The following is a 27540-nucleotide window of genomic DNA, read 5'->3' on the forward strand; positions in this document are numbered from 1 at the left end:
TATCAGAAACATGCCTGACATGTACTCAGTAAATGAGAGCTATTATCATTGTTGCTGCTCTTTCTAGTAATGACCAAATATGGTGATTCTTAGCCTGAATCTGCTCTCTCAGGCCCTCCCCTCCCCCAAACTGTGGTCCTCCCATCATTTGGGGCACCCCCAGTTCTTCTCCCATGTGGCAGTGCTGCCCCCAAGTCCTGTGCTGCCTGTGTTCTCTACTAGACATGGCTTTGCATTGCTGGCAGCTGCCCTCAGCCCTCAGAGTACCAAAGCTGCACCTATACTGGATAGCACAGTGACAGAAGTGTCTACCTGATGCTCAGAGTCTTAGAAATGCTTTTATTAATACGGCTCCTCCAGAGGTTCAGGCCACAAGTATATAAGGTGACCAGTGTGCCATGCTCCCTGTGGTAGGCAGAAGAAACTCCAGAGGCATCCATGTGCTACATTTGGAACCTGTGAATATATGACCATACGTGGTGAAGGGCCTTTTTGGATGTGACTTTCTTATAAGTGAAGGAGGGAGGTAGGAGGCTAAGAGTACGAGAAACAGAGAGTGAGTCAATGCCACACTGCTGGTTCTGAAGGTGGGAAGCGGTCAGGAGCCAAGAAATTTTAGCCTCTCCAGGAGCTGGAAGAGGCAGAGAAACGGACATTCTTTTAGAGCCTCCAGAAGATTTGCAGCTCTGCTGACACCTTGGTTTTTAGCCCAGTGACACCTATTCTGACCTCCAGAACTCTAAGATAATAAATGTGTGTTATTTTAACCTATTAAGTTTTTGGTACTTTGTTACAGCAGCAGGAGGACTCCCCTGATATCTTTGCCTCTTCCCCGCCATTTCTTTTTCCAGGTTTCCTTTAAAGCTCTTTCCCTCTTTTTTAGCCCTCAAGTTGAAAGTCCCCAAGTTAATTCAGACAATTAGGAAGGCCTGCCAGTCAGGACACCTGCTGCTCATTAGTTACATTTGCTCTTTCGTAAGCTGTTTATGTTCTTTGCCCCATCAATGACTCTTAATGTCAGAAATATATATAGATCCATATCTTGCCACTCCAGGATCCCACAGTGAGCCACACGCTGTCACGTAGCCATCCATCCAGTCATCCATTAAGACATACCTACTGCCAGACACCGAGCTAGTATCGAGATGTAAACATGGAAATGCACAATCTATGCCTTTATAGAGGCCAGAGGTGGCTTGAGAACAGCATGTATATGTTAAACATTTTCTTTTTGGTCCTGTGGGTGTTCAAATATGTATGTTTTTCCGGAAAGCAGTTGGGGTACATGGAGCTCCTTTGACAAAGTAGCAAAGGACAGGACCTGCACTCTGGCTCCATTTCGTCTCCCGCTTTGTATTAAGATGGAGACAGGAGTTAAAGAGTTGAGTGACAGAGAAGCACAGAGGAAAACCAGCACAGCCCCTGTGATCTCTGCTTAGGATCATTCCTCCCTTTTTTTTTTTTCCCTCTTTAGTCCTCCTTTCCTGTCTCTGACGCAGGGAGTTAAGGGCCTGAATGAAACCTGTTGGAGGTTCCAATTAGATTTTTGTGGACAGAGGGCACACACGGCAGCCTCAGATAACAAGTGGCAATAAATTCAACAGCGCAGCTGTCAGAGTCCCTGCCGTGTGGCTCAGAGCAGCCAGCACCTCAGCGAGGACCCACACAACATGGGCTCCAAGGTAGGATGTTCTCTCTCTGGACGCTGTGAATCCTTCCCTGTAGTTTGTGTCTCTCAGCAGAGAGTTCTCAGTCTAGCAGAAGGTTTACTACTGATTTGTTGGCAAATCCCTTATTTGGTTTGGTAGGTTGGTTTGTATTTCTTTGGTTTGCCTTATAGTACTGACTTCATTCTGTGTACATCTTTTCATTTTCCATTGCTTTTCTTTTAATCTCTTAATATTCTTCCTTACATACTCTAAGTAAATTTGTATTTAGGAATACCTAAATGAAAGGTCTTATGTACATGCATTTTCTGGTTAGAACTTATCTGGGCATGTGGTTCGGTGGGGACCTCTTGGTCACTTAGAACTGTAGTACGGACAGTGTTATTTGTCCAGCCCTGGTCTGACAACAGAACACAGTATCTCAGTGCTTGGCGTACTTACAGCACTGGAGGCTGACTCCTGAACCCTAGTGATTATCATAAAATTATTTACTTCTTATGTTATGAAAGTAATTAATTATAGACTATTTAAAAATTACAGAAAAGGATAAAGAAGATAATTTAAGTCACTGATTATAATAGCTGATACTTGGGTGTGTATCTCAGACCCTCAAAAGTGTGCATATATATTTATTTTTTATATAATTGAAGCCAAGCTTTAATTTAATATTCTTTTTAAAATTAACATTATATTAAGAGTATTTCCTAAGTCATTGAAATTATTTGAAAACATGATTTCTAAAAGCTATTTCTATCCCATCATTAAAATGTTTCACCTTTTCACTAATATAAATAATTAAGCAATTAATAATTTTAAATATAAATCTTTGGCTGTGCTTCTGATCATTTCCTTAGGGTAGGTTCTTAGAAGTAGTTACCAAATCAAAGGATATGCAATTTTTAGAGCCCGATGCATTTCATGACATTTATTTCAAAACTCATATGATTTTAAATTCATTTCATGAAATGCATATCATGGCATTTATTTTAAAATTTGTGTGATACTGCAACAGATGGCACCTAAAAGAAAATGAAACTCTCCTCAGAAACTGTTTTACCTGAAGTTTAACAAAACAGTGTAACAATGCTATGACATGAAATCCTAAGTAGAAAACAAATCATGAAAAGTTAATGTTTTATTTACACAGAGTAACACACCTTTCTGAGCAGGGACTTACAGCTTAGACAAAAGGATAGGAACGAATCTAGTATCCCTGAGCAAGGGGTGGTGGAGTGCAGTGCTGACAGTTAAAAAGCTTGGGATTCTATTCCAGTTTGACACTAATTGTGTGACCTGAGACAAATCCGCTCACCTCCTGAATCTCACATTTCTCCCTTGTGAGATGAAAGGGCTGGTCTTCGTCAGAGTTTCTCAGTGGAGAGCATAAGCAATGCTGTGGCACAAGAGAGATTTTTGGGATAGTACATAAACCATAAGCCATAGTTTTGGGGTGGTACACAGATACAGACCACAGTTTTGAGGGGGGCATAGCGCATAAAGTTATTTTTCAAAACAACAGTATTTCAGTTTTTAAGAGTAGATTTAGAGGAAAAGATTGAATAATAGTCAGAGTAGTCCTCAGATAATGATACAAACCATCAAGGTGAAAGGCAAATGTCTGGCATTTGAGAAACATGGAACTAGGTGGCCTCTAGAATTAGCTTAATGTGCTACACGGAATTCCAGATACAAAGAGCTAGTAAGCAATGTCTTCTTGGAAGGCACTGGGAGAACCAGGTGGAGTTATGGACATGTGTAAGAAGTGACAGAGACACAGGCATGGGAAAGGTTCAAATGCCATCCTGCTACTTGTAACTCTGCACTCTTCATTTCAGCAGTGACATAAGTCTGGGCAGTGAAATAAGTCACTTGTCTGGGCAGAATTCCTCCCCTCTTCTGTAGAGGCTGCAGAAGACCTGCAGTTGTAACAGGACCTCCCCTAAGAACCTGGAGGAGAAGACACCTCAGCCCAGCCCTCACCATGCTCAGGGGGGGTTTGGACACCCCTTGGCGGTTGCTGAAGGAGGGGAGGGAGTCCCGGAAGCTGGTGCTCGTGGTGGTGTTTGTTGCTCTGCTCCTGGACAACATGCTGCTTACTGTGGTGGGTATGTGTGGGGGTCTTTGTGCTGAGGGGTCATTTGCTCCGGCCCCGGTGGGCAGCACACACCACACTAGAATTCAGTAATGAATGGACTTGGAAATTTTTCTTCATATGCTTGAAAACACACAGAAGTTGCTGGGGATTGGAGGGAACAGCAGGAAATGGGGCCTGGAGCTTGACAACCATTGCTGAAAGACCCACAGACTCCATGCAAAGGGAGGTCAGATTGCATCTGACCAAAGAGGAGGTCGACCTGGAACCAGCACTGGCTTTATTTTACTTCCTCCTCATAGTTCTTCACAAGATGTTAATGACTCCAAGTGGCTTCAAGGAGAGGAGCATCTTCTCACTGTGCTGCTCCAGCCTCTGCTCTACCCCAATTATATACCTCATAGGGAGATCCAACTCTTCATCAAAACCTATCTTTCCTGTGGTGCATTCCCTCACAGGAAATGCTTTTTCCAGTTGATAGTCTATTAATGTTTACATTCAGTTATGCCTGTATATAAATGGGTGCCAACATGTTGCCCCTCTGGGTAAAATGCATGCTATCTAAAATACATGCTGTGTGTAAACAAGAATCCTCCTAAAACAAGTTGCTTTTCCAATTCAGTCAATCCCCATGATTTGTGGTGGTTATGTTCTATAAAGTCACTGCAAACACTGAATTTAGCCAATACTGAATACACACACACACACACACACACACACACACACACACACACACACACACACATCCCATGCAAATTATAGCCTTAAATCCTACAAGCAATGCTTCCTGGTAGGCTCTGTTTTCTTTACACAAGAAAGAATGAGGTTCAGAAGGGTTAAGTGACTTGCCTGAGGGTTACCCACTAGCAGATGCAGAGCTGGGATACCAGCTCTGCCCATGGCCACAGAGCCAGAGCTTCCGGCTGGGCACTGCTCTGCCCCTCCCATCTCCATACACTGCCACATCCATGTGAGAGCTGAAGCAAGAAGGCAGAGCCTGTCTTGTTTGACCTTAGGTGGTAAAGTGAGCATCTGGGGACTCAAAATTTTCTCCACTCTCTGCATGTATGTCAGAAAAATCGTGACCATTCCACAAGTATTGATTCTGTGATTGCAAATAAATTTTAGCAGGTAGGCATATTAGCCAGTATGGAATCTGGGGGTAATGAGGACCAACTGTGTGATGGCTGGATTTAGGTGCTTTAGCTAGTTGGATAATTTGGGCAGGAACAGCAGGTGTCACATCAGGTCACATGCATACCTTCCTCGAGCATGAATTGTATAGTAGTGCCCTGGACCAAGTAGTGGTAAAAAGACTATCTGTTCTTAGCTGTCATATGCGTCTTTCTTGACTTGCAGTGCCCATTGTGCCCACCTTCCTATATGCCACGGAGTTCCAAGAAGCCAGCACTTCTCTGCACCTCAGCCCCGCCACGACTCCCCAGCGTGTTCTTGCTCCTCCTGCCTTTTCCACCATCTTCTCCTTCTTTGATAACAACACAATGGCTGCTGATGAAAGCGCTCTTCGCAGTAGCAGAGCATGGATAAATGGCACTTCTGGTACTGTCCTCCCTCCCGTCACTGGAGCCTTCCCAGCACATAAGAACAACTGCTTGCAAGGCTCGGAGTTCTTGGAGGAAGAGAACATACGGGTCGGGGTTCTGTTTGCTTCAAAGGCTCTGATGCAACTTCTGGTCAACCCGTTCGTGGGGCCTCTCACCAACAGGTATCCCAGTGGGCACTGTGCTGCACGTGTATGCAGGGGCTCAGGGATAAGCACATGGGTTGAGGCATCATATAGGTAGCTAGAGGGGAAAAAGAAGGAAAACACGCTTGTTTCCTGACTGTTTGCAAAGCTGGTTACTCCAAAGGGTAACACAATGTTGATGAAATGCCATGGCCTTTATATTTTCTTAGGGGTATAATGACTATTGAGTTCCAGGAAAAGAACCAGTGATCAGAAGTATACTGTTGATATGTCAGTGCCCTGGAACATGGCTCAAATGGTGTGAGGGTGGAAATGGGACATGCAGTTGTGTTTGGGATTAACCTGATGTTTCAAAGGGATATACACTCTTACCAGGCTATTCCTTTCTGGAAAACAGGATTTTGACCCTGGTCCATGGGTAATTTTTGCATGTTTCTTTATTTGCTGATATGTATTCACACGTCATACCGTATCTCGATACCTGCATTCAGAGACATGTTTTATCATGTACTCAAATAACTGCTTTTCTCTTCCCCCTTACATGAAAAAAAATACAGTCCAAGTATACAGATGCCTATTAGAACTGTATCTTTTTTTAAATTCCCTTTTAGGATTGGATATCACATTCCCATGTTTGCTGGCTTTGTTATCATGTTTCTCTCCACAGTTAGTAAGTAATTTGCCTCCTCTTTTCTTCCCTTCAGTGATTATCGTTTTAATTTTTAATTGTTTAAGCTTATTTTTAACTGGAGTATAGCTGATATACAATGTTACATTAGTTTCAGGTGTTCAACATAGTGATTCAACCCTTATATGCATTATGAAATGCCCACCACAATAAGTGTAGTTACTGAGTTATAATATTATATTATAATATTATTGACTGTATTCCCCATTCCATACCTTTCATCCCCATGACTTACTTATTTTATAACTGGAAGTTTGTACCTCTTGATCCCTTTCACTTATTTTGCCACCTCATTCTCCTCTGGCAATCGTAAGTTTGTTCTCTGTATTAATGAGTCTGTTTCTCTTTTGTTTTGTTTGTTTTGCTGTTTAGATTCCATATATGAGTGAAATCATATGGTATTTGTCTTTATCTGAGTTATTTCACTTAGCATAATACCCTCTAGGTCCATCCATGTTATTGTCACAGATGGCAATATTTCATTCTTTTTAATGGCTGAGTAATATTCCATTGTGTATATGTACCACATTTTCTTTATTCACTCATCTATTCATGGATATTGAGGTTGCTATCATATATTGGCTATTATAAGTAATGCTGCAGTAACATAGAGGTGCATGTATCTTTTCAAATTAGTGGGGTTTTTTTGAGTAAAATACCCAGAAGTGGAATTACTGAATTGTATTTTAGTTCTATTTTTAGTTTCCTGAGGAAACCTCCATCCTGCTTTCCACAGTGGCTGCCCCTATTTACATTCCCACCAACAGTGCACAAGGATTCTCTTTTCTCCACATGCTCACCAACACTTCTTATTTCTTGCCTTTTTGATCTTCACTGATTACCTTTGATTTTATCACATGCATGGCAGAGAAGAAAGCAGGGTCAAATTAGCTAATTAGGCATCTGACTGAATGCCTTATGACACTGATTTAAATGCTTTGCAGCTTCTAGAGCAGTGGTAGCAACTTAGTCTAGTTGGAATTTGCATATTCTTCTGTAGAAGAGCAGACACTCCACTTCATTCAGCCAGGAAAAATTGTGGAGACTGTTTTAATGGGTATGCTATGTGTGTGTGTATGTATGTATGTATCTATCAGTAATCCCTTGAGTAGGTTTAATGCAAATCTTCCATCTTTGGGAGAGGTCATCTGCAAAGGTAAAGAGCAACTAACAGAATCTAAATTGGACAATAGCAACTGGGAGATTCCAAAAAGTCTACTGCCTACAAGTAAGGACATTAAAGGTTACTTTACAGCTTAGGAAAACGAGTTTTCTAAAGAGACAAGAAAGAGAAAGACAAATAGCCTGTACAGTGTCAGATAAATGTTCCTAATAAAATGGAGATAGAGTAAGAACAGTAAGTGAAAATAATACATCTGGAAATTGGCCTTGATAATTTAAATAAGAAAGAATGAATGGCAAGGGGCGGGTGGGGCTGTATGTGGATGTCAAAGCCGGGGAGGCACCTGATGCCTCTGCTGACTTTCTCCTCCCAACAACAATACCTTCTTCCCCTTCTGTTTTTTTATTTGTTAGTGCCTTTCTATTACTTTTCTGCTTTTTCTATTGCTCCTTCTCAAGTTCCCTTCCCTTCCAGCATAGGGCTGGACCCCTATCAACCCACACTTAATGGGAACTTACTGCATTCAGAGCTGGAAGGCTGCTAAATGCAGGAACTCATTGTTTGAAGTTCTGTAAGAGATGCAGCTTATTCGTGAAAATTCTAGCTGAGTCAGAACAGGGAAATTCAAGTTTTATGTTTACTGAACTTCTAGAAGCTCAACCTATGCTGAAGAGTAAATTAAAAACTAATAAGATGCTCTATTTCATCAAATGAGGCACCTAACACTTTCCACAGAACCTTACAGAACATACAAATTGTTCCTCAATGGCAAAAATGTAAACAATGAGAAGACATGGTTCCAGCTACCCAGGAGTTTATAATGCCTGCCTGGGAGACATGACAAACACTTTGAAAAATAAAACAACGCTACAGGACCCCCAGCTTTCTAGCATAAGTCCTTGCCTGAATCTCTGCCAAAGAACTCATGTTTTGAATGCCCTGTAATTAATTTTTGATAATGCGTTCCTATTTGGTTCTCAGTTTTCTGTATGTTAGTCTCTAGTAGATTGAACCTCTTCAAGGGCATGAACTGAATGTTCTCCTTATTTTACATCTGCTACAGAGTCTAGCACAGCTGCAGGTAGAGTATTACTTAATAAATACTAACTTATTTGATTTGGCTAAAAGATCTTCCAATATGAAGTAAGGGGAAATATCTGGTCTATCTGATTGGATCACAAGATATTATTTTCTACCCAATGGCTATGGTCCTTCAAGTACACATAGTTTTTGTCCCCTTATTCCAGATGACCCTATGGTAAAGGTCAACTCTGGGCGTTGCATATGTGGGGTCCAGAGAATGGTTCTAAGGACAAGTTCCCAGCCCTTGGCATTGGACTTCTTTGGCAGCCCTGATTTCCTGTGGACAGGATATTGGGCTTTGGGCAGGAAGAGTGGAAATCCAGCCTTCTATCCACAGTGCGATGAAGTAGTTTATGCATCTGTGGTTTCTCAGTCTGCCTGTCAATTAAAATGTAATCCTGATTAAGGATCATAAATTTAAAAAATAACTCCAAAAACAGGGAGCTGTGATCCTGCCTTACAGAGACATGTGCACAATGGCTCATGGTTGTGATGTCATGGGCATGTTTTCCCAGAGGCCAGGGAACAAAAGCAATTTGCTAACTGAGAATTCTTGCTCTTCCCTTTGCCCAGTGTTTGCTTTTTCTGGTACCTATACGCTGCTTTTTGTGGCCCGAACCCTTCAAGGCATCGGATCTTCATTTTCATCTGTTGCAGGTAATACTGATATATTACACAAATGCATACACACGTATCTCCATCTCTTAGTACCTTCAGACCCAATAAGACTTATATGAAGAAATTAAGGAAAATATCCTAATAGGCAAAAATTGTGATGCAAAAACAAGAGAAGTGTAGAGTTGCTAGCAGTGCCTATAAATCCCCAAGCCTGGAATAACTGATAATAGAGTATTTAGATGCAGCTAGCTCAGGGCAGAGCAAGCCTAAAAAAAAGCTGGGAAGTAGGCCAGGCTTTTGTTTAATGCCACTGTATGGTCTCCTCCCTGTCCTCGTAACATTTTATAGGGCAAGTAATGCTGATAACCACCAGTAATACGATCACAGTTTGCAAAGTATAATCAAACACCGTATTTAATGTATCTACCTCTCAGGTTGCTATTTTATGCCATTTTGCATATAAGTAAATGGCGGCTGTGAGGGCCCACTCTCCCTTCCAGGCTCTCGGGGCTTCCACACTCTCCCCTGGGCATCCCATAAGTAGAGCAGAGCCCTGTGCTCCTGGGTTTTCCTTGCCTTGACCTACTCCATAGCCATTCATTCAGGGACATGTGCTAAGAAATGACAAAATGAAATGAGATGTAATATCCCTGGACAGTGGTATTCTGTGTTACACTTCCCAGAGTCTTTTGCACTTCCAACAATATTCTGCACAGAAGGAACGAGCAATGTAGGAGTACTTGTAAAATACTATGGGTTGAATTCTGTAAAACCCCTCAACTCTGGCTAAGATCGTCCTGCTAGTGTGAGAGGGCAGAGACCGAGGCTTCTGGAGAGGGGCAGACGAGCTCCTGGTTGCGATGCCATCTGTTACTCTCTTTTAGGTCTGGGGATGCTGGCAAGTGTCTACACTGATGACTTCGAGAGAGGGCGTGCCATGGGAGTCGCCTTGGGGGGCCTAGCTTTGGGAGTGCTGGGTGAGTGGCACCTGGCCCCGGGTCTGGGTTCAGGCAGGTGGGTACTGAAGACCCTGTGAAGATGACTCTGGGGGCCGGTGTTCCTAAGGTAAGGAAGCTGAACAGCCTGTAAAAGGCCTGGGAATGGTCCAGAAACGAGGCTCTTCAAGGCTGTGACTTTCCCCTTAGCAGCCACTGCCTCCCCTCTGCTTCACACCTCGCCAGTGCTTTCACGTGACAGCATGAGAGCTTTTGGCCAGATGTTGTGCTAAATGCATTACAAACATAATCTCCTTTAATTCTCAGCACTGCACTGTAAAGGAACAATGATTGCCCCCATTACACAGATGAGGATAAGGTGAGATTAAATAGCCATCCAAGGTCACACAGCCAGGAAATGCCAGAGCCAGGATATAGACTCAGATTTCCTGGGCTCAGATCCCAAGCTGTCGTATGACTTATCTGTGTCATCCAACAAGCCACATACTTTTATACTTATTACATGCCAAGCATAAGATTAGGACAGTAGGATATAGGTGAGAAGCCTCAGACATGCCTACCCCCTAGAAGCTTACAAGCTAATTCAGGAAAGAAACACCAAAAGTCTCTACCCTGTCCCCTACCCATTCTCTACCACCATGGGGAGCGAGGAACAAAAACCTTACTCTGCTGGTATCCACCTGCCCAAACACCCAAGCTAAAACTTCCATGCATCTTAGTCTCCTTATAACCACTTACTACCCATGGATAAACCATTGTATCCTCTACAGCCACTTCCTCAAGATCAGATCTTCACCACATCTCAGTTGCAATATGGAATCAGCCGCCTGCCTGATCTCCTGCCCATCCCCTCCTACCTCCAAAGTGCCATCAAAAGAAGCTGCCTGTGCCCAGGGCTGGTGGTTTCTACTCCGCTAAAAAGCACTAAAGGTTCTCCCTAGCCCACAAGGCCAAGTAGATGCTTTATGTGCATATACAGGGCTCCTAGCAATTGGCCTCAACCTTCCCCACATCTATCTTTCCTCTCCCAAATGCTCCTATGCTAGTAGCACTGACTTTCTTCTATTTCTTCTCCTACCACACTTTCTTTTCTGCACCTCTGCGTTCTTCATACATGCTTCTTTCCCACCAGTATTATCCAGGTGACAAAGCCTTTGTGGCCACCTGAACGCCCTTCACTGTGTTTACACAGCACTTTGTAGACGGAACCTTTATGTTGAACTTCGCTTTCATCACGTTCTCATTATCCCCCCAAGCACTCCCCCACACGTACGCATTTCCTCCACTAGAAAGTGGGTCCCTTGGAACCAGGTCTTCTTCATCTCGGAAAGCTCATGTGGAGCTCAGCCCCTAGAGGCCTTCAGGAAATACTCACTGAGTAAATGTGCACACATCACACTGGCGGGGAATTGGTCCTCACCTCCAGAATCTGTGCCCTTGTTGCCTTTCAGTGGGAGCTCCATTTGGAAGTGTGATGTATGAGTTTGTTGGGAAGTCGGCACCCTTCCTCATTTTGGCCTTCCTGGCACTGCTGGACGGAGGTAAGTCACTCTAACAGACCACTGGGCAGGGGATAGGCCAGGTCAGGCTGGAAATGCAACATGCTGTGGAATGTAATAGTCTTGACATGTTTGGCTGGATCAAGGACTGTCCCATCCTGGGAAAGAAGGAAGAAACTCAGGGAGTTAGATCTGTATGTGATAGGATGATAGCATGTGGCTGTTACTGGGGCCTCTAACTAATGGACAAACTCAACTGTCTCTGTCTCTCCCACTTTCTTTCTTAGCCCTCCAGCTTTGTACCCTCCAGCCTTCCAAAGCTTCCCCTGAGGTAAGGAGATGCCAACCCCCATTGCCAAGAGGTACAGAATGCTTTCTAAGTACACAGATCCAGGTGTCCTTAGATCGTCCCTGTCAAACCATAAGAAGAAAGGTGAAGGGGAGTGGAATCAGGGAAAGTGAGACCTGTGCTTGGATTCCTAGGTAGGGTCATATTTAGTATCATGTGGGGGATGGTGAAGAATATGGGTTAATGTTGGACAACAATGGAAGAAGGACTTATGAATAATCAAGGAAACTTACAGAATATATTTAAAATAAATAACTCAGAGCAAGGAGACAATGAGAGTGGGACCCACATATTCACAGTTATGACATCTCAGAGCTACAGAAGACCTTGGAGGCCATCCAGACAACCTCCTCCCCAAGAACATCCTTACAGACTGCCATTGTGTTTCAGTTAAATATCTGAGTTGATATTTGTCTGACTCCAATCCAAGCTCTGGGAAATCCATATCAACCCATGAAGGAAAAAAGATAAGAAAGTATAAAAAACATGAAAAGTTTGATCTAAAGACCTTGATTTTGTAGCCAAGTCAGACAGAAGTGTGGGTAACCTGGGAGCCCACTGCTTGTGATTGGCATCTGAAGTGGGGTAGGCTTGTGGGACTGAGCCCTTCATCTGTGGGACCTGTGCTAACTCTAAGTAGCTAGTGTCAGAACTGAAATAGATTGTAGGGACACCCAGCTGGTGTCCACAGAGAACTGTTTGGTGTGAAAAACCCACACATTTGGTCTCAGAAGTGTTGTGAACAGAGAAATGATTTTCCTGTAATATCTTTTTGATTGATTTAGACTTTTAGATGATAATGTTCTACATCATAAAAAAATTTTTTGTTTTTCTGGCTGTATGGTACACCATTGTGGTATACCATGTTTATTCCATCTCTTATATTTGGGCATTTAGGTAGTTTCCAGTATTTTGCAGCTACAAATAGTGCTGCAATGAATGACCTTATGTATATACATTTTTATAATGCCAGAGGTAATCTTTAGAGTAAATTCCTAGAAGTGGAACTGTTGGGTCAAAGAGTTCATATATATTTTATGATTTAGATCTGTCTCTTTACCTTGAATTATATTTGGGGGAGAGCATAATCTTTTTAGTTTTAGTATTTCTGAATATTTTAATCTGTCCCATGTGTATATAGAGAGGGTTGTCAGATCAAAACTATTAAATCTGTTACAAGTGAGAACATAGTAATTATCATCGGTTAGGGCACAGTGCTCAGGAAATTTGAAAAAGGGAGAGAAATTCCCATGACTGAGTCAGAAAGAAAAGAAAAAGAAGGAGCTGCTGAAGCTTGAAGTTGAAGAGTGTGTAGGTTTGGACCTGCGGAGAGAAGTAAGGCCGTTTAGACAGAAGTAACAATGATGGCTGAGGGTCTGCTGGGATGCCCCGCAGGCGGAGTGACTAAACAGAGCCTGGAATAAAGTGTCTCTGAGGGGGCTCCTTCTGCTGCCCCAGTCCAGCATGACTCAGATGGTCAGAATGAAGAATTCAGAGAGCGTGGGGTGCTGAGCCGTCCCTCTGTGCTCACTTCCAGATTCAGCACTCTGTCTGTGGTGCTAGGATGAACCTTAGTGCCAGGAGATCTAGTGGAAAGGCCAACTCCAGGAGTGGAGACACCTGCTGTCCAAGATGGCCTTGCTGGCAGTCCCCTCTGACCTGGCTGAAAGTTACTTGAAAGCAGGAATGTCTGGACTATACTGTCCTGTTCTTTGTGACAATGCCTGCCTTGCACAGAGGAGGTGTGTTGCCCCAGCTCACTTTGTGACATTGGGCAAGTCATACTCTCTCATTGGACCTGGGTGTCTGGCCTCTTCAGTAGAAGAGCTGACATAGATGTCTCCAGGATCCTGTCTGCACCTTCTCAGACTCTGTGAGAAATAGGGGAGATGTATACTCTGTACAAATGGAAGTTTTTGTTGTCCCTATCCTCAGACAGCCGAGGGAACTCCACTCCTTACACTTCTCAAAGACCCCTATATCCTGGTGGCTGCAGGTAAGCTGACTCTGCCTCCTGTTGGGCTGGGAGAGTCTGGCTTCGGATGGCCACAGTGGCTCACAGAGCTGTCTCTCCAGGCTCCATCTGCTTCGCCAACATGGGAGTGGCTATGCTGGAGCCCACGCTCCCCATCTGGATGATGCAGACTATGTGCTCCCCTGAGTGGCAGCTAGGTAAGTGACCTTGGGCCGAGACTGGGGCTTGGGCAAAGTGCGTGCCCTTCCTCAGGGAACTGAGAAGCATCATCAGGTCCAGGTCTCCAGGGTCACAGAAGAACAAGGTATTTCCTTTGTGGAATTCTCTTCCCTGTCCACACCCATGAGTCAAGCCTAAATGGGTGGGCAGTCCCTCCAAGATGCAGCTCGAGAGGGGCAGAGTTAGGGGGTTGACAAGGGCTATGGAGCAGCAGCATATCTGTCGTATGGTGGGATGATTGATGGCTTCTGGCAGAAGACCAGAAAGACCTGACTTTCTGAGCATCACTTTTCTCATCTCTAAAATGGGCACCAGAGTACTATCTAGTTCAAAGGGTAATTTGAGGAGTAAATTGCATAATGTGTGAAAAGGCTTTGTACCTGTAGAATATTAATATATATCACCATTACCACCCCCACTTTTCACACTTCAGTTCTCCTCTGAGATTACCTGTTTGCTGTCTTTTTACCTTGAAAAGGTGCCTGTGGAATGTGTATCTCTGTGAGAAAGCCTCCAGCCTCCTCCCCTCTTTGGGGAGAAGTCCTTGTGACTTGCTTGAGCTTAGGGAGAAGGCTCTGGCCCCTTCTGGGAAGCCCAAGGAAAGGAGACAGAGAAGGCTACGTGCAAATTGCTCAGTCATTGCTGGGAGCAGAGGCTCATGGGCACAGAGGGACAGCTGATAAGGGCCTGATAGAGCTCAGCGTGCAATGAAAAGCAGTTAATCTAATTTTTTAGGGGACAATTCTCAGCCAGGCTCCCAGCTGCACTCCTGGCCCCAAATTGAATTTCTCTAGGCTACAGCTGCCTCTGACCATGACAGTTAATTGAGTCAGTTGGCACTTGTGCAGAAAACCATTGCCTGCCCAGGGCTCCGGCCTTAGGCTCTTGGTGCACAGTGGCTACTGCAGTCAGATTGGCCCCTCCCAGCCCTTCTCCTCGGGAGAGAGATAAAAAGCAAAGCAGCCGCTAGCCAGTACCTGGTGAATTGTTGACTTTGGGTTTAATTGTAATTGTCATGACAATTTTTATAGGCAGCACTGTGTCCTCTAGGCACAGAAAGGCTGGTGAGACCCCAGGAAACTCACTGGGCCAGTTCTGCGCAGTCTCTTCCTTGTGCCTCACAGTGAGAGCCCCCAGCAGGGAAAGTTGGGCTCCAAGGAGGCTCTGTCTCCCACTCTCCTTTATGGCCTTCTCAGTGCTATTTGCATCTGTGAGTCTAACTTCAAAGCTTCTCATATAGCCTGGAGAGCCTGTTAAAACTCAGATTGCTGGGTGCCACCCAGCAATTCAGTACAAACACGTCTGCATTCCTAGTGAGTTTCCTGGTGATGCTGATAGGGAGTCGCTGTGAGCAGTGTCGCCCCAAGTGCAGAGCACCTCCCAGGGTTGTCGGGGAGGAGATGAAGCTTTTGAGAGTGATTTGCCTCCTGTGGCAGAGCGCTCCCTCTGTGACCTACTGTGTGCCTGGCGCTGTCACTGAGGGGGGGAAAGAGCCCAGGCTTTGGAAACAGTCTTACCTGGGCTTGAATCCTCACCTGGCCACCTACTGGTTGTGACCTTGGATAAGTTATTTAACCTCTTCAAGCTCCACTTTTTTCATTTGTAAAAATGCAGATGATTTCAGGGTTGTTTTCAGGATACATACATAGACCTATGTCTTCTAAAGGGATTAGCACAGTGCATGGAATATAGAACATGCTCTGTAAATAAAAACTATTGCTATTTTCATCACTGCTTTTGTTTAAATCATTTTGACAGTCACGGCTATGTGTACCTCCCCTACCCCCGACTCCCAGAGATAGGCTGTGAAAAATATGTGTGTCTGCAGGCATATAGTCTAGAACACCTATTTTGCACAAAGTGTTAATGATACACAAGCTCTACTCAAATTAAAAAGAATAGGCCACATTGGGGAAAATTCACGTTATTTAAAATGATGCCAAGGAGATGTATCTAGGAGCTGGTAGGCTTCCTAGAGGTGCCATTTCCAGATACCAGGTAAGCAGTAGAGTCGCTACACTTCTAATTTTTTTTTAAGCAATCAAACAGAAATGAGTGAATACAGTTTGAAACTGGTTGCCACCCTATACAGATAAACTAGACAAATACACTAAGGTATGTTTCACGTCCACCCCTTAGGAGAGAATATTAAAAGCAAACAAGTTGTCATCCGGTACCTGGTGAATTGTTGATTTTGGGTTTAATTGTCATCACCATGACAGCTTCCAGCAGGCAGCACTGTGTCCTCCAGTACAGAGGCAGGGAGACTGGTGAGGCCTAGGGAAACCCACTGGGCTCGTGCAGTTCCTTATGCCAGAGCCATCTGTGCTACCACACTGCTGGTGTGGGGAGCTGGAGTTGGAAGGAGAAGGACTGGGTTCAAGTTCTGACCCTGGTACTCCCTGGTTATGATGATAGCAGTTATTCTGTGCCAGGTACTGTGCAAATTGTTGATGTGCATTACCTCATTTAAGCCTCACTACCAGCCTATCTGATAGGAATTTTTATTATCCCCATATTTTAGAGATTTCTTAATCTGACCCAGTTGCCCATTGCCTTCCCAAATACCGGGCTTTATGGAGATCGCTGCCATCAGCAAGAGTCCCCACACCCCTCAGCCTCTTCTCCACACACTTCCTTCATTCTCTTGCCTGAGACCTGAATGTTTCTTGAACTCTGTTTTCCCACAGCCCTCCTGATGGAGGTCCAGGTTGCTCCAGATTTTGCTCTTCTTTGCTGCTTCAGAATAATTTCTTCTTCATTTTTCCTTCAAAGACCCAACTCCCGTGAAAATCATGTGGTTAGATCATACCTCTCTTCACTGCAATCATCCTCCGAGCCCTCATTCCTCTTTCTCATTTGTTGACACTGTCAACACCTGGCTGGTATCTTCACCTTTGCTCCTGTCACCATTGTTGGTGATTTCCGTATCCAGGAATACAACCCTACCAGCACCTTGGAGGACAAGCCTACAAGGCCTGTTCTCCACCTTACCCAACCAAACCGCTACATAATCTTGACCTGGACATCCCCGTTACCTGTATCGCCTCTGAAATTTCACTTCCAAGCAGTCCCTTCATGACCTTGTGTGTTCCCTACTTGGATAGTCTAAGGTGCCCATAGCAACACATTCTGAGGGTGGCCCCAAAGCCCGTGCTCGGGAGCATTTGACTTCACAGTCACAGAAAGCGATGTGATCGGGGCTTCAGTTTACAAAATCCAGTTGACCCCTGAGCAACATGGGGGTCAGGGGCACTGACCTCCAGCACAGTCAAAAATCCATGTATAATTTTTGACTGCCCCCAAACTGACTGCATATAGCCTACTGTTGACCAGAAACCTTACCAGTAACATAAAGAGTTAACACATACTTTGTTTGTTACATGTATTATGTATTGCATTCTTACAATAAAATAAGCTAACAAAATATTTTTTTTCAGATTGTCTCAGATCCCCCCCAAATTTTCCAATATGTTTATTGAAAAAGATCTGTGTGTAAGTGTACTTATGCAGCTCTAACCCATGTTGTTCAAGAGTCAACTGTACTTTTACGTGCGTTACCTAATTTGCTCCTCCATGTAAGCTGGTGTGATAATCAGCTTGTTTTTCCCATATATGGAAACCAAACTTCAGAAAGGCTTAGCAGTTTAACCAAGGTCACTATCAGAGCAATAGAAGGGCAGTAAACACCAAGGCAGGAACTTTTCTTCCCAGGAAATATGTGTGTCTTTCTCTGAACCTCATGTCCTTATGCTGATAATCCAAGGACATTTTCTTCATGAGCATGAGCATGAGCATGGCTCACTCAGGCCATTCATCAGAAGTCTGAGTGGGGAGCTGAAGGTACATTAAATGCATTGAAGCTCCACAAAGCCCTGTTCCCGAGGAAAGCAGACGTGTGCAGCCCTCTGTCTGCTCTGAGTTTGCGCCAGGATCTCCACCCACAACACAAAGTGGTTTGGGATCCTTGCAGGTAATGGGGACTTCAGTGTCTTGTAGAAAAGAGGTTTTAGAGTCACCTGGGACCCTCTAAGGTGAGGATTGTGTCTTCCCACAGGTCTAGCTTTCTTGCCTGCCAGTGTGTCCTACCTCATTGGCACCAACCTCTTTGGTGTGCTGGCCAACAAGATGGGTCGGTATGTTGCCCGGGGATCTGGGGAAAGCAATAGGGGTGTAAGATGAGAGGGCCTTTGGTGTTGTCCCTGAACATGGGATAAAAGTTTAGGACAAGTACCACAGATAAAAACTGCCCCCTGGGAAGCTGGAGGGGATCGGGGAGTAAATGGTGAGAACAGTGCAGAGAAAGGATTGTCCTGGAACTGGCTGCTGCAGAAAAGGCAGTGAATATTGGAGGGAGCACCTGGATTTTCCAGATGTTTATTGTCCAGTTGAAGAGATAAAATGACCCCATAGAGGATGGGTATGAACAAGCAGCACATTACAGGGAATGATTGTCACAGTCTGTTTCATGACTCCATAGGGAGTTCTGCAGAGGTGCTCAGAGGCCACCAAGTGGGAAGGGCTGGGGGCTAAGAGGTGTGAGTCTGATTTCTGTTCCTCCACTACAGTGATAACAGCTTTAATTTTGTCTTTGGAGTTTAGCATAAAGATTTTAAAAATAAGTTTAAAAACTATGGCTAATAGGAAACCAGAGAAGGAAAGGAGTTTGCTATTTTTGTGGTTTTTAAAGATGGACCTTGAAGACTAGATAAAATATGAATAGGTAAGAGGAAGTCTGACTGGGAAACAACATGAGTTAAGTTTGGGGGTTACTCTTGAGGGGCCAGCACCTTCTGAGTCAGTGGATTCCTCTTGTAAGGGAAGGAATGTGTTGCATTGCACCTCCTCTGCTTGCACTATGGAGGGAGGTATGGAGCCAGGGAAGAGAGCAGGAGAAGGGCAGGGACAGGAAGAGGGCTCCCCTGGGCACATCTGGCCATGCAGAAAAGCGTTCATCCTCTCGTGCCCTAAGAGCTTCCGGCAATTAGGGGTGGGGAGACAGGCCAGTGTGATAGTGATGGGGTGGCAGGAAGGGATGTCTCCCCTCAGCACTGTTTGATGATGGCTCTTTTCTTCCAGGTGGCTGTGCTCCCTGATTGGGATGGTGATAGTAGGTACCAGCTTGCTTTGTGTAAGTATAAGGTCTAGTTGAGAGAGAGAGAGAGAGAGAGAAACCCAGACATTCAAAGACCACTTTCCTTTAAAATGACCAGAGGGTTGACTTGGCAAGGACCATCAGGAGGACCATTTCTGTGAAGGCAGGAATTTAGCAGTGGGGAAGATGCCACCCAGCATCCCTCTGAAGGAGCTGGGAAGGAGAGGGAGGGGCAGTGGGGCAACAGGAGCCAGAGTTCAGAGGCTCCACGTCTGGGCACATGCAGCAATACACGTTGGAGTCTATTTCTAGGGCCAGCTAAAAGGGTACATTGTGTGTCTTCATTTACTCATCCCACCCTAACAGGACCCCATTAGCCACCAGGGGAGCCTTTATCTGTGCCACAGTCTCCTGCACTAGAATGTTTAGTAGAAGAAGAAAGAAAGAGCATTTCCATTTTCCAGAGCCCTGTGTAAGCTCTCTAAGCCTCCACTGTCTCCTCTGCAATGGGGTTTATAAGCACACTTGCCTCCTGGACATGAGAGAACTGAGAACAGGGCTCAAGAAAAGCTGGAGGTCCTGGTTGAAGGCACAAGGTCCAGGTTTAGTCTGGCTTTGCCATTTGCTGCTGATGTGACTTTGAGCTCAAAAAATGATGTCGCATCTGCTCAATGTCCTCATCTGTGTAGAGAGGATTCTGCTAGCATCTCACAGGGTTGTCCACATAAAACGCAGTAGGGTCAGGCACATTTCAAGGCCACGGTGAATCTTAACCAATGCTACTAATAAAATATAAATATCCCTGAGGAATAATCCCTAAAATCATTATCTGCCACTCACATCTAAATAGTGTGTTAAAGCTATGATGGGTGAATATGCTGGGGTAGCAGGTTTGGGTAACATGCCCAGGGAGACAGATAAGTAACCAGCAAAAGAGGAAAGGCTTTTGGTGGGGGATTGTGAGGGCACAAGCTTACTGACTGGAGCCCCAGCCATGCCACTTGCCCCTCGTCCTTACGGGTCATTGGCTGTTGGGTCTCCTCTCTGTCTTCTTGCTGTAGTGGCTACCGAGGGAGGGTTTAGCTAAAACTTTGGAGGAGCATGCTAATCATGGAGAAGAGAGGAAACTCCATCCCATAAGAATGAGGACAGAAGTTGTGTGTCTGGGTGGAGGTGGGTAGGGGAAGGGGAGGGAGAGCCCACAACGCAGAAAAGGACCATTGTTAGGGTATTGTGGACTCAGATTTGAGGCTCAACCTTGATCTTGGCACTTACTAGGTCTGTGACTTTTGGAAAGGGCATTTAACCAAACAGCACCAATCTAATTTATCCTTAAAGTGGAGGTAAAGATTCTTCTTCATAAAGAAGTATGAGAATACACGTAGATAATATGTGTGGTGCGTAGCACATAATGACAAACACGTTTTTGTGAAAAGCCTTTCTCTTTGGGCGCCCCACCTGGCCCGGCTGGATTCCTGACGAACTCTTCCTTCCACTCTGCTGCAGGTTCCTCTGGCTCATAATATTCTTGGTCTCATCGGCCCCAATGCAGGGCTTGGCTTTTCCATAGGTAAGAAGTGTCCTGGGGGGGCCAAGAAGCCCCTGCATGCTGGCTTTGGGTCAGGTCAGAGGAAGCATGGGGAGAGGCAGGAGGAGCAGGAAGCAGGTGGCAGAAGAGATGGGCTCCTAGCCTGCGTGGAACAGGTTCATTCAGTGCCGTGGGAGGACAGCCGGCATAGGGAGTGGCCCAGGGGAGCAGGGGGCGGGAGGATGTCACAGACGGGAGGGGGCCGTCCGGGCTCTGCGTAGAGCTGACAATGTGTTGTGCGCTCTGGCCACAGGCATGGTGGATTCCTCTATGATGCCCATCATGGGGCATCTGGTGGACCTGCGCCACACCTCGGTGTATGGGAGTGTCTATGCCATTGCTGACGTGGCCTTTTGCATGGGCTTCGCGATAGGTATGTTGCTTGGGGGAGAGGGGAGCACCCTGGACCCGGAGTCCCATTCTCTTTCACCTATGGTGTACAAGCTGGAAGTAGAGCCAGGGGGCTGATCCCTCTAGCGTCCTGGAGATACTGACTGTGGGACACCCTCTGAGTTAGGGAACCTAATGCTCCTCGCGTGGGGTCTTCCATGTAATCAAGGCTCCGTGAACACTGTGACTTTGGTTTGTTCCCCGCAGGCCCGTCCACTGGGGGTGCCATCGTGCACGCCATCGGCTTCCCCTGGCTCATGGTCATCATCGGGGTCGCCAACATCATCTATGCCCCTCTCTGCTACTACCTGAGGAACCCCCCAGCCAAAGAGGAGAATCTTGTAAGCGATTCTAACTGCTGCTAAAAAAAGAATAATCTTCTGTTTCTTTCCATGTCTCTCATCCCTTTTATTCCTGGGCTCTTATTTCCTCCCTCTTTGATAGTCTCTCTGCCTTGCCCTGTTTTCTAATCTCCTTTCCATCTTTATCTTTCCTTATTTTTCCTGCTACAGAACCGCTTTCCCTCACACACTGGGCAGTTAAGAAGGGTCCTAAGGGAGGAAGGAAGATGAGAGGTTTGTAAAGAATTGAGGGCAGAGACCATCAAAGGCATCCTGTACTTGTGGCTGTTGGTGAAGTGTGAATTTCCAAATTATCTCTCCTAAGTGGGAAGAATTCACCGGGCCCATTCACTCATTATCCTTACTAGGTCATCTCTTAAGATACAAAAACTCCCAGGAAAAGAATCACAACATATGATTTTAGTTGATAGGATACCTTCCTCCTACTGAAGTGTGAGCACCCCGAGAGTCCGAGTGGCTTGAGGAGGGATGTGGAGGCAGCCCCAAGGAGCAGAAGAAGACAGGAAGGTCTGATGGTGGTGGGGGTGGTGCCGATCTCAGCTGGCTCGTTCTGTAGCCTGTTGTGCTGTTAGGATTCAATTAAGAGCAGATCAGAGTTTGTCTTGATTAGGAGTGCTACACCCACGTGCCTCGGGAGCCCTATGCACATACCTGAATAGAAAGAGAGTTGTATGCTTCTTTTTTGAGTCTTTCCTGAGCAACACTAGACTTGGATAACTAACTGAGGAGGGGGATGGGGAGACTGATAAAGATGCGTGGTGATTTCTCTTCCTGCTTCTCTCTGCAGGCAATTCTGAGCCAGGAGTGCCCCATGGAGACCCGGGCGTATGCAACCCAGAAGCCCACCAGGGAATTTCCTCTTGGCGAGGGCAGCGATGAGGAGCCCGACAGTGAGGAGTAGCAACAGAAGGTGGTCCCGGACCCTTGTCACTGTGGAGCCATGAGGCTTAGACTTCAGTGACCCCCTTTCTGCCTGGAACCAGATACCCTTGGGCTGCTCAGGGCTTTCCTTTCCTCTCCCCAGTATCTCCATTCCTCCCTCCCTGGTGCCACTGCCCAGTTCCCTTTGCACTGGTGTAACCCATGGCCCTCCCTCTATGCCGCAGGTGGCCCATCTTCTGTGGAAGGACAGTGGGATGCTTCCTCCTAGGCTATTGCTGATTAAACTTGAGCTGTGACGGGCTCTGCAAGGGCTGACTCATTCTGTGGGGCAGCAGTGAGCACAGGGCGCTCCTGAACCGGTGGGGTGATGGCAAACCTCGTTTCATTCATAATCTTTCCTTGGCACATTCCCAATGTCTCCTGATCCTCAGCAGGGTCCTCCCTGACTTTTCCCAGCTGAGTTGAGAAAATGCTCTCAGTGTGGTCCTGCTGCCAAACTGCCAATCTGAGAAATTGTTTGCCTGGTTTTTAGAAGCTAAGTGGCTTTTCTGTGGCTAAGCCTGCAGCTGCCTGAGTGACTTCGCCTTCAGTGACTGGAGGGCTTCTAGTTTCTTCATGACCAAGTACAAAAGGAAGGAGCCTCTCTTATGCTTGAGTTGCTGACTCTTGCTGTTTCCTCTGTAGGTTTCCATCTTTTCTAAACCTCTTAGACTCAGAAAGGAAAGTAGGAGGATGGAAAAAAATAACCAACCCAAGACTGCATCAGAAGTGAATAGCAACTGCCCTGAAATCCCTTCGAACTGTGGATATCCTAATACAAGGATTATAATGAGGTGTTCACACCTGCTAATGAATAAGTTATTACCTAATTCAGATGTAGTAAGCTAGATGCTCTTTTATGGCGAAAGAGACTGTGTGGGGGCAAATACAGTAGGTGCTTTGACTATTTTGACATTTTGCTACAGTTAAGTGAGGGCTTTCAAAGAGAACGGAGACATGGCAGTCACCTTTAAGGAGCTTCCCATCTATTTGGGCAAAAGGGAAATACAGTATAAAAGTGGTCAGGACTGAAAGCTAGTGCACGCTGTGTTCAAGAACAGAGAGGGATGCTCAGGGTCGGCATGGGAATAATGGTGGAGATGGAGGTGTGGCAGGAATGGAGAGACCCCCAGGTACAGGCTGTGGGGGTGCCTGAAGATCGGAGTGGGGCATCCGGACTGTATCTGGGATGATTCCTGGCTCTGATGACGGCAGTCCTGTGCAGGAGTAGGTACGTTCAGTACAAGCCCTGGACCTAGAACACGTTTAAGCTGAACTTCCATAAATCCTTGACTCTTGGACAGTGGATATCTGATTTATAGAAATGTTTTTTTTGCATTTTATTATCATTAATTTACAATTACATGAAGAACATTATGGTTACTAGACTCCCCCCTTCACCAAGACCCCCCCACAAACCCCATTACAGTCACTGTCCATCAGTGTAGTAAGATGCTGTAGACTCACTACTTGTCTTCTCTGTGTTGCACAGCCTTCCCCATGCGCCCCCCACATTATACATGCTAATCATAATGCCCCCTTTCTTCCCCCCCCTTATCCTTCCTTTCCCACCCATCCTCCCCAGTCCCTTTCCCTTTGGTAACTGTTAGTCCATTCTTGGGTTCTGTGATTCTGCTTCTGTTTTGTTCCTTCAGTTTTCCATTGTTCTTATACTCCACATATGAGTGAAATCATTTGGTACTTGTCTTTTATAGAAATGTTTTTATGGGGTTGGCATTGACTAGACTTAGCTGATTTGCAAAACAGATGTATTTATATTGTCATTTAGTCAGGATGATAATTTGTCTCATAATTTGAAGGAACCCAAAGGTAAAATTAGAAAATCATTTGTCAGAATATGTAAGCTGTAACTACAAAGTAGACTGAGTGCATGGCCACTGGGATTCCTGTACAAAGGTTGGGGGGGTGCAGAGGGGTCCCAGCTCTGGCAATGGCATGATGCTGATTCTCACATCCATGTCGAGGAGAGTTTATAATAGAGGATGGGCTTGTTACAGAAGTTTTGAGCACATTAAAAAATAGGAAGAGTTTTTAAAAAAGGAAATCACCCTTGACTTTCGAGATAATATTACTTGAGCAATGTAAAACATACATTTAAGGGGAAAACAATTGATATAATTTATTCAGACAAGAGTCAACACCAAACACTACAAAGAAAATTAGGGCACATTTTTATTTTAAATCAGAAACAGGTTATAAACATAGCCCATGTATGGAAGAGTATAAAAAATGAGATAACCAGAAAAATAGAAAATGGAATTAGTCTCTGTACATGACTTTATAAAATGATATGAAAAAATAATGCATGGAAAATTTACCACATTCACAGGTAACAGTAAAGTGTTCTAAAAATAAAGATACAGTCCAGCAAAAATGAGCCACAAGAAGTTTTTTTAATAAAAGAAACATACATACAATGTCAGATGGCCTCCCCTGGTGGAAAGGTTGAAGATACCCATTTTCTACTTATGAAAGGGAGGAGATGCAGAGGCCATACCGTGTTTATAAGATGATGAATTAACAACTACATGCAGCAAAGAAGACAGTGGAATAAATGAGCTGCTGTGCTCTATAGGCCAGAAACACACTGGGCGTTCTCAGACAGAGTGTGGGAAGCAAACCACAAGACATTTTGTTTCCAAAGTACAAAACCTGGAGTGGAATTCACTGCTCCACAAATCAATGTGGTAACTGTGGAGGTAGAGAAAGTGCAGATGAGACCCTGAGATGACGAACATGTGGCAGGGAGAGCAGTGTGCAGAGAGACAGGAAAATTCTTAAAGGGAGGGACTCAAATCCGAGGGGTTATGGTTGAAGTAGCTAAAATCCTTACGGAAGGCCCAGGCTTGGAGGCTGTGGTCTCAGAACACTTCCACACAGGGCCTCTCCTAAAGCACTGGAGAGCTGAGATGTGAGTTCATTTTAGGGGGTACTATCGCACTGTGATTTCTTATTTATTCATTAATCCAAGATATAGCTCAAACTGAAAGAATAAACTTTGTATGACAACGTGGATGTCGTGCTAGAGATATAGCCCTGTGATGCTACTGCTGAGACTGAATGAAAGAAGGGCAACACCATTTCGGCAAGTATCCTGGGCTGTCTCAGGGAGACGCAGCTGAGCGTCTCTGCTGCCTGTGACCCTGTTAGTCCTCCCACGTAGGCTGAGCTCCGGGGGCAGCACCCCAGGACTGCCTCGCACACACTCAGTCCTTCTGAGTTCACCCCTTACAGTCTTGTCTGTAGGAAGAAAGCTTTTTTGCAACAATGGAGGATCATTTTCCATGTTTGCCTTTTTTAAAATTGAAGTATCATTGCTATACATTCTTATATTGGTTTCAAGTATACAACACAGTAGTTCACAGTTACCATATTATTAAATCATCACCCCTACTAGTGCAATTACTGTCAACATAGGAAGATGTTACAGAATACTGAGTGTATTCTGTGTGCTGTACTACTATCCCAGGGACCAGCTGCAGCAGGGAGGATGGAACACAGCCCTCTCTGTGCTTGCTGTGTGGGCCTTAAGAGAGGAATGCGGCAGGTCATGAAGGGAAGGCAGACCAAATCGAGAGTGACAGACCTAACTCTGATGCTTGGTGCAGCTCTCCGACTTCCTGGCTGTGTCGCGCAGGGTGGGTCAGTTCACGCTCAGTATCTGTAGATCTAGCTTTCTGTGATTGCATCCCACCCTGGCTCATTTTGGGCTGGCCATCACCACATGCCAGGGCAGAGTCTGCAGAAGAGCCCAAGTTAGGGCTGAGAGGCCAGGTGAGTGTTTCAACAGCATCTCAGAAATACAAATGCTACTGAGGTTCAGTTGCCTGTTTTCAGGAAATTACTGGAAATGAAGTGTGCCTCTTTCTCCTTCTCCTCCCTCCTCTCCCCTTCTCCTCTTTATTCTTCTGGAGAGTGAAGGGCGCAGCGCTAGCAGAGCAAAGAGTGGCCGGGTCTGTTTGCATTTACCCTCCAAACTGAGTCATCACCGTCTGCAGAAGTCACCAGGGAGAAGAGTGAGGTTATCAGATTGCTCGCTTGTTTTGGTTCCTCAGACTCTTATCCCAGGTCAGCAACTGACAACTCTCCTAAAAGGGAGAATTTCAAGGTCCTGGACATGCTGTGGGGCAGGCAGCCAGAGTGGATGTCAGTTTGCGATCTGGAAAGAGGCAGCAGCCTTACAGAGCAAAGCCGATGGCAGAACTCCACTACATACAAGCACTGTGAGAATGAAAACTTCCTTATCTGTAAGGTGGGGATAACAGTAATTCCTTTTTAATAGGATTGTAATGAAGATTAAGTGAGAAAATGATAAATGGAATGAGAGTGCACTTTATAAAGTTCTATTCAAGTGCTACTTTCTATCATCAGTCCAACTCTCTTATCTCACAAAATGGGAAATGGAGGTCCAACAAGATAAGTGAGCTGCCTAAGATCATACAACTAGAATGGGGCCTATTGTACATACAAAGCCCTTACCAGATACGTGATTTGCAAAGATTTTTTTCAAATTATATGGGTTGTCTTTTCACTCTCTTGATGGTGTCCTTTGGAGCACAAATGGTCATAATTTTGATGAGGTTCATGTATCTATTTTTAATTTTTTACTTGCAGTTTGGCATCCTAGCTAAGACACTGTTGCCTATCCCATGGTCTTGAAGATTTATACCCAAGTTTTCTTCTAACAGTTTTTAGGTTTAGCTCTTACATTTAGATCTTTGCTCCATTTCGAGCTAGTTTTTGTATATGGTATGAGGTAGGGGTGCCGCTCCATTCTTTTACACACAGATTCAGTCGTCTCAGCACCATTTGTTGAAAAGATTATTCTTTCCCCACTGAATTTTCTCAGCATCCTTTTTGAAAGTCAATTGACTGTAAATGTAAGGATTTATTTCCGAGTCCTCAATTCTATTCCATTAATCTATTTTTCAATCTTTGTGACAATATCTCAGTATATTGATTAAGGTAACTGTGTATTAACTTGTAAAATCAAATAGTTAAAAAAAAACAATTCAAGTGTATGAGAAAAAAACAACAGTCTTTTCATCCTTCTTCACCCCTGAATCCTATCTTCCACCTTGAAATTTTTAGCTATTTTACTTATTTACATCAAAAAGTCTACTTACTCAGCTCTTTCTTGATTTACTACCTTTTGGCCTAATCTACTGTGTTCCTTTAACAGGAGA

At 44.9% G+C, this 27540-nt stretch overlaps 1 protein-coding gene across 2 annotated transcripts; it reads left to right on the plus strand.

The window, feature by feature from the left end:
- Positions 1-1495: 1495 nt before the first annotated feature.
- Positions 1496-22857, plus strand: SLC18A1 (solute carrier family 18 member A1). Of its 2 annotated transcripts, XM_036889007.2 has the most exons (16): positions 1496-1682; positions 3503-3772; positions 5119-5485; positions 6079-6137; positions 8935-9018; positions 9864-9956; positions 11387-11476; positions 11722-11765; positions 13719-13779; positions 13860-13955; positions 18035-18113; positions 19057-19108; positions 20579-20642; positions 20914-21033; positions 21258-21391; positions 22200-22857. In XM_036889007.2, exons 2-16 carry the CDS (start codon positions 3649-3651, stop codon positions 22311-22313), a joined length of 1581 nt encoding a protein of 526 aa, XP_036744902.2. In that variant the 5' UTR covers positions 1496-1682; positions 3503-3648; the 3' UTR covers positions 22314-22857. The 2 variants fall into 2 exon arrangements, with proteins under 2 accessions (XP_036744902.2, XP_036744903.2); XM_036889008.2 differs by lacking the exon at positions 1496-1682 and having other exon boundaries at positions 3397-3772.
- Positions 22858-27540: the final 4683 nt, after the last annotated feature.

Source organism: Manis pentadactyla, chromosome 1 (assembly GCF_030020395.1).
Source record: "Manis pentadactyla isolate mManPen7 chromosome 1, mManPen7.hap1, whole genome shotgun sequence".
Classification (NCBI taxonomy): domain Eukaryota; kingdom Metazoa; phylum Chordata; class Mammalia; order Pholidota; family Manidae; genus Manis; species Manis pentadactyla.